The 8,116-nt window shown below is 31.1% G+C and overlaps 1 protein-coding gene across 1 annotated transcript; it reads right to left on the minus strand.

Annotated features, from left to right (window-relative positions):
- Positions 1-1,642: 1,642 nt before the first annotated feature.
- On the minus strand, positions 1,643-4,808 carry LOC120082611 (WUSCHEL-related homeobox 1-like). The gene is made up of 4 exons (XM_039037862.1): positions 4,432-4,808; positions 4,026-4,343; positions 3,622-3,695; positions 1,643-2,399 (listed from the first exon to the last, which is right to left on the minus strand). The coding sequence occupies exons 1-4, from the start codon at positions 4,628-4,630 to the stop codon at positions 1,839-1,841; spliced, it is 1,152 nt and encodes a 383-aa protein (XP_038893790.1). The 5' UTR covers positions 4,631-4,808; the 3' UTR covers positions 1,643-1,838.
- Between the last annotated feature and the right edge of the window lie 3,308 nt (positions 4,809-8,116).

Consider the following 8,116-nt stretch of genomic DNA (forward strand, 5'->3'; position numbering starts at 1 on the left):
GTTAAAGATAAATTTTATCTATCTTTTTAATATATACTACGAACGAAATTGTCATCATATGAGATGTAATGCCCCAGACTTCGACAATACTAGTCCTTTCAGTATAATTTATCTTTATTCACATGCATCGCTTAACTATGAAGTTCTTATGATTGAATCACCAAAAAGGAAGGTGTAACTTGTTGATATAAGTAGTAATTTCCAATTCTTTTAAGCTTTTCTTAACCATATTTCCATGTCTTTAGGATCTCTCTCAATCGATTGTGATATCGGTTCATTCGTGTACCCTTCCTAAATTTGGGTTGTTATATGAGACTTTACGTGTTTTTGAAATTTTGAGCAGGTATTTATATGTTTCTTCTCCTTCTTCTTTTTTTTTTTAAAAAAAAAAAAACAAGTGAAAAGTATAACAAGAAAATTAGATGAAACAAAGCATATATTTCAAAAATTGAAAAACTACAAACGAAATTGTTATTATAGGAGACTTAAATGTCTGTTATTTTGAAAGGTATCATGCAAAATATAGGGAAAAAAAGTGATCAAGGTCTCCTATTTCAAGATGTATACTCTTTGTTAAAAATTAGAATTCTCATATCCCTAGGAAGATTTCGAGGTTTTATAAGTTGAAAGTAAGAATTAGTATTTGAATTCATATCATTATATTGATCATATTTTATTGCTTGTATGGCAAATAGAATTATGTAACTTTATAGGATTTCAATTTTACTAAGTCAATATCATGATAATTTAATTTCCTAGTTAAATTAAATGAAAAATATATTCTAAAATAAGAGAGACATAATAGTAGACCCAATGCCAATATGTCAATAGTTTGACAAATCTAAAACACATGGATAAGTTTTGAAATTTATGAAAAAAAAAAAAAAGAAAACTAAAAGAGAAAATAGAACTATAATATATAGGCTTACTATTCTCTAGAGAAAAGGCTTAGTTCCTTGTCCAAAAATGAACAAATAACAAACAAATTCCACAAGTAGAAATTTTGTTTTCCTCTTTAGAAGAGAGAGATGATGTTACATTTTAGGACACCAAATTATTGACCCCCTATAAACAATAGAGAATGTACATGATGGCTGTAAAATATATATATATATATATATTTTTTTTTTTAAAAAATTATATGAATATTAATATATACATATACACATGGTGTATGATTATTTTAAACAAAATTATGACCTTATTTTCACCATCTTCCCTATATATTTAAGAAAAGAACAAAAAAACATCTCTTACCCATTTTCATAGTCATTTCAACATCAAAATCTTTCACTTCCAAAACCCTCACAAACACAAATTTTTCACCACAAAAAACTCTCACATCTAATTAACAAATTAGGGAATCTCTCTCTTTCCTCACTATACATCGTAAAAGTTTTGACTTCAAAATTAAAACCTTCAACATAGGATTCATCAATTTTTGTCAAATGAGAGTAGGCGTTCTTGAACGTCTACTTATTATAACGTCGTTTTTTTCCCTCTAATTAATATTAATTTTTACTTATATTTCTACAAATTTTCAAAAACTCAAATGTAGGGAGAATATTGAATCATTGATGTATAATTAAATTTACTTTGAACTTGATTTAAACCGAACATCTCGATTAGAAAACCCATATAGTGAATGAAAGTGTTGTCCAATATCCATCCATAAAACATCTTAAAACACAAACCCCATCAACTTTTACGTACGTAAATAGAAAAGTTGGGAGGGAATTAAAGAAACCAAGAATCTATATAGTAACTACAAGAACTTTACTTTAAACACTCTAATGTAATTAACCCTAGATGTGAAGCAGCTAAAATAAAAAAAAGGTTCAATTCTTCAAAGGAAGGAATTCAAAGAACTGAAGTGGAGTCAGATTAGTACTATTCATGCTTGAATTTTCCACTGTTTCACACCCATTTTTGACTCCAATAATCTCTCCATTTCTTGTCTCACTGCATAATGGAAAAAGTTGTAGGGTTTCAGATTCTCCACACCCTTCTTCTTCTTCTCCTCCTATTTCTTCCGATTCTTCAACCCCAACAGTATTAAAATTACTTCTTCTATGAGATTTTGGATGCATTATTGTTGTCACTGTGGCTGTGGTGGTGATGGGGGCAATGTTCATCATCAGTTGGCCACCGCCTCCACCACCACCGCTGCCATTGCGGAGAGCGGCTGCCGGACAATGCATCAATTGCAAGGAGGCTGGATTGTTGTTATTGTTGTTGTTGATGTTATTGCTATTCTTTTCAGCAAAGTTGTCGTTGTTGGTGGTGTTGTTATTTCTTATTTGGTGCAATTCCTCAAACTGAATCCATTCGTTTTCTGTCCTGCAATCTCCTTCTCCCATTACACTACTTTTTGCTGCCCCTTGAATTGGAACAGATTCCTATGTAAAAAAAAAAAAAAAAAAAAAAAATCAACTTTTAGTTACAATATTTGTTATTATTGTCCCCATGAAATTAGTTTATGGATGTAAGATAATATTGGAATAAGTAGTATCTACTCCTATTCACATTTCACGAATCTAACTCATTTACATTTTTTTTAATATTACACCAACCCTTTTAAGAATTTTTAATACCTACTTTGATTTTACATTTAAAAAAAATTAATTTTTTAGTTTATGAATTTTCTAAAGATCTGAAAACATAAGTTTTTAAGAATGAGTTTGAAAGGCTTTGAGTAATTTTTTTTTATTGTTTTAAATTTTGACATAATATTTTAAATCTTAAATAATAATTTATATGATTATTTTTTTCCTCTCTCCTTCCTCCCTCCACCATCCTACCCTCTTTCTCTCTTCCTCTTTAATTACTATTTTTAGTTCAAAATATCAAAGATTAAGATCTAAATGAATTAAAAATAATTAATCATGGTCTTTTAAACGTATTGTTTTTTTTTTCCAACAAAGTACTAGGACCAGTGGGATGAGTGGGTGTATTGAGTAGAAATTCGAAAAACAAAAGAATACATTTTTCTAAAGAATAAGATACTTATGAAAGGAAGGATCAGTAGTACACCAGAATATCTCAATTAAAAAATCTTAGAAACCATATCCACCTACTAAACTCGGAAGGAAAAATGTGGGAATAACAAGATGGAGAGAGAATAGATATGAGTAAGAAGTGAATAATTGAAAATTAGGAAAGAAATGTTAGTAGAAATATTTGGATGGAGATTTGGCATGGAAAGGCACAAAGCCCAAAAATAATGTTCAAAGTTTGATAAGAGGGAGCTATAGAGCCGACAGAAAGGAAGGAATGCAGCTTTTAGAGGCTTTTCATTTCCCAACAAACAAAGCTTTTTGTTGCATTCTTTCTTTCTTTTTTCTTCCTTCCCTTCAACATATCCTTTCTTTATGACACGCTATAACTTTTTCGCTCTAAAGCTTCTCCCCTTCCCAAATACACATCATCATATGCATGGGGATGTTTTTAAATAATCATTACCAAATATTATTCTACACTAATTCCTTCTTCATCTTTACTTAATGTGGGTCAACTTTTATTACAAGAAACATCCAAATTTCATCATTAAAAAAAAAAAATTAATAATTTGAAATTTGGTTTATTTTAGTATAAAAAAAGGTGAGAGAGAAAAATAGAGACCTCAGGAAGTGTACTGCAGTTTGTAGAGGGCATCCAGTTTTTGGTCTGTTCTTCATACACTGTCCTGCCCGACCCTGTTGACAAAAAGTAAAACAAAAAGAATTCAACTTTACATCTCAACAAACAAATAGAATGTTTAGAACAGACCAAACCCAACCAAAAAGAAAAAAAGCCTTCTCGTCATACGAAAAAGCGCAACTCCTTATTTGTTATTTCTTTGATTTCATATAATGTGATTGCGATTTCATGCATTTAATGAAAGTGCTCTATTAAGTTAAGTTAAGCATAACTGTGCCTTTAGGGTAAAATATTATCTTTTTTTTTACAATAGAATTATGCTTATTTTAACAGTTTAGTTTAGATTCGTTTTATAAAGATTTTTAGTAGGGTTTGGGGGTTCTAACCTGAATCTTTCCTTTCAAGGATATCGAGGTCAGCGGCAGAGATGGCGGATTCCATCTGGCGACGGCGTTTCTGTCGCTCTCTAGCTTTATGATTTTGAAACCAATAGAACACATTCTTACCTTCAATCTTACCGTAACGACGAAGCTGAGCAGTGATATGTTGAATTTGATCAGCGGACGGGGTTCGAGTCCCCCGCCGATACAATTCCTCCAGCACTCTCAACTGCTCAGGCGTCGGATTCCACCGCGAGCTCACTACCACAGGCGGCGACGGCGTCACATTGTTCAACTCTCTCTTATTCTGATCAGTTACTGTCGCTGCAAACAAATACAAACATTATTACTCATCAAATCGACCTGAAGAATTAAAAAAGAAAAGAAAAGAAAAGGGTAAAGTGAGAAGAACCCATGTGATGAAATTGGGAGAAGAAATCGTTTGTGTGGATGAGATTGAAGGGAGGATTAGTATTAATGGAGGAAGAAGAAGAAGAAGAAGAAGAATGGAGAGGGCGAGGAACGAGAGGTCTAAGTTTGCGAGAATTGAAAGAGTTATCAGAAGGAAAGTTAAAATGATCTGGAGCGTCATTGTAACCCATCATCCACATGGTTAAGTGTTATGGAATGTAAGATATAATGAAATGGAAAGGGAAAGCGTGGAGAGAAGGGAAGAAGAAGATGAAGAAAAGAAAAGGAAGAAAGGGGCGTGGAATTCTGGGGAGAGGGGGTTGGGTTTTTTTGGTATTGTGGGTTTTTGGGAGTAGTGATTGTAAAACGACGTGACGATCATGAGGCTTATCATAAGCCTCATCACACACACATACACAAAAAAAAACATATAATTTTTTTTTTTTTTTTTTGAAATTTTGTCTTTGGGGTTTAGGGTTGGTGTCATTAATTGATTGTCATACTAATATATGTCTCGTGGCTTTCAATCTTATTCTAAATCCAAACTGCCTCTCTTCCTTTCTCTTTCTTTCTTACCCTTTTCCTTTGTCTCTATTAATTCTCTCTTTCTCTCTCATATTTTCTTTTGTACCATTCTATTCCCTTTTTTACCCTCTTCTATCACCTTCATTTCCATTCTACCCTTCTACTTTCTCTTTCCAATCACAATAAATCTCTCTCGAAAAATTATTCGATACTGTAAAAGTTGAGAGATCTCACAATCCTTACAAACATTTGTGAGAGTTACTATTACTATCTTAATCGATTAGTTTTGAGATAAAATCTCACGTTTATCGTAATATGGTATCAAAGCCCAACCTTAACATTTTTCGGCGGAGAAGGTATTTATCTTAGTAAGAAATTGTTGCAAGATATGATAAGGGTGCTAAGTTTGTGTAACCTACTTGAAATGTTCAGATGCACCTCTTGATCCCTTTTAGTCTATCCATATTATGTTAAACAAAATAAAAGTTGTTGAAGGAAGATGTGTTGAAGCTAGAGATAAGGGGAAGAAGAGATCCATAACCTTAAGATAACGAACTCTGCAACATATCTCTATATTGGTGTATAGCATGCATAACCCTCAAGGTTTTGTTTTTAGTTTCACTCAAAATCTCTCGTTATTTTTCTCTTATTTTTTTGAGAACAATACAACAAAATAGTGGAGGAAGACTCTTGATTAAGATGTTCTAGGGATCTTCTTCTTATTTAGCCAATATGAGATTTTGATTATATCTAGCACACATACAAATCAAAATCTCTAGTAAAACTACATACGTCATTTCTAAATATTCAAAGGCAGTAATGGGCTACACATACATACGATCTTCTATTATCCTTTTGTCTCAAATCTATTTTCTCTTTAATCCCTAACTTTACTTTTCTCTAATTAAAGTTGTAGAAATTTTCCCTCCCCTTCATTAAATTCAACATATTCAAAACGCTACAACTACGTACATAGAGATAATATCAACCACATACATTTGTTAGGAAATTAAATTATATATTTGAGGAAGCTACCATAATGTGAAGAAATATAATATTAGAGTTCAAATAGAGATGTTCAAACCCACATCCGAAAACAATCTCCTTGAATAATTTCTCCACAATATGGTTAATATACACAAATTTGTGTCCCATTTAAACGTATTAGAGAGATACTACAAAACAAAACAAAAGTACCTTAAAATTTGTAAACAGTAGTTAATATGGAACAAGTAGATTTGCTAATCCATATATGCCAACAATGCATTAGTACTATGCACACTCCTTAAAATAATAGATTCGAGCTTTATACACATTAAAATGTATAAGAGAGAATTAATCCATAAAAGTAGTTTGATTTTGTATCTAATAGTAACTAAAATCCAAAAAAAAAAACCAAAATTTTGAAATCTATATGTAACGAACCACTAACCACATTGTAACGACACACCCCATCAAATGAAACTTTCATCAATTTAGAGAAAGAGGAAGAGACAGACCATATATAAAATTTGGCTTGTCGTAAGGAGAAGGTGGAATTGTCGTTTATAGGCCCCCCTCCAAAAAGAAAAATAAAAAAAAAAATCCAAATGCCAAAAAGAATATTAAAAAAAGAAAAACTGGACTGGGGAGTCTCATTTTTTTGGCTACTTGTATTCTTCTTTCAATTTAAATTATTTTATAATATTGTTATTTTGAAGACGTTGAATTTAATGGACGTCCAATATCTGAATCCATGTCCTGCTACCTCCATGCAGCTTTTTTTTTTCCTTCTCTGAACCATAGTCCTTTGGTCATTATGATAGGAATGACTCAATTTTCGAGCCTATGTATTTCTCTATCTCTATTACACAACCATTTCAAATCAAACTCATAATAATTGTTTAATTATTTCTACAAATATATATATATATATATANAAACCAAATTGTTGGGTAGAGGGCCAAAGCTACTCACTGCCGTTTCTGAAAACCCTACTGTCTGTCTCTGTGTATTTATAATCTGTCGTGTGTAATATATATCAACAATAATACCAAACCATCACAATCTCCAACCCCAATTTCTAAACTCTTTTTTTTTTTCTTATATAATAATAATAATAATAATGTCGGTTTTGTTTTTGAAAAGATTGGATTTTGTATCAATGACAACCTCAGAGAGAAAAACAACAACAAACCCATTTGACTTGACAATCAAATGAATAATAGTATATATCATAGTTTTGTTTTTGCTCTTTCTTCCTATATGGCTATATCCCTATGACAGAATGTTTTAATTCTCTTCCAAAATTATAAGTTAATTATTATATATACTAGCCTTGGATTGTTTTCTTGTACATTAAATCATAATATAATAATGTATAGACACAACTTTTTGTGGAAAAAAACAGTTTAAACTCTATGATATATGATCATGCGTAAGGGTTTTCTTTTTCTACATTCTCACCCACTTTTTAAATTTTCTAATATTCTACTAATGCTAACATCAACGTTAAATTACTCTTGATTCCTAATTTTCACTACTCTTTTTGTGATAATTGTACAAATTAAGAAATAATTATTAAAATTATTAAAATGTCTTGAATTTGGTATATGACGATCCAAATGACCAAGCGTTGTCCCTAAAAATTAATTTATATTTCGTTTATATGTTATTTACGAGTTTGATGATAAAAGTGTGTTAGAAATCTCTATATCTTGTTAGTGTTCCTTTTTTATTTGTTGATTTGGGGGTGGGGAGAATAATGAATTAAAACATAGGAAGTCAACTTTGTCAGCAAAAACAAAACAGCTTTTTAATGTTATTGACTAGGAAAATGTTGGGAGGGAAAAGGGAGATTTAAGTAAATGGGTATAGATATGAAATGAAAAGAAAAGTAGAAACAATATACTTTGTTTGGCAGCTGGAGGAAGGGAACACTAATTCAGAGTAAAAATAGATTCCAATTCTCTGTATCCAATACGTAATCAAACTCCCTTTTTGTCTCCCAATTATTATTATTTCTTCATTTCCCCTTTTCTTTTTATTTTTCTTTCATTTTTCTCTCACTACCTTTGCTTCTTTTTTTCCCCTCTCCTTTTTCCAATAAACTTACAAAATTTTTACAATTCAACCCCTTAAATATCGAAAAATATTTAAATAAATGTCGATCTCAACTAGAT

This window comes from Benincasa hispida, chromosome 8 (genome assembly GCF_009727055.1).
Source record: "Benincasa hispida cultivar B227 chromosome 8, ASM972705v1, whole genome shotgun sequence".
Classification (NCBI taxonomy): domain Eukaryota; kingdom Viridiplantae; phylum Streptophyta; class Magnoliopsida; order Cucurbitales; family Cucurbitaceae; genus Benincasa; species Benincasa hispida.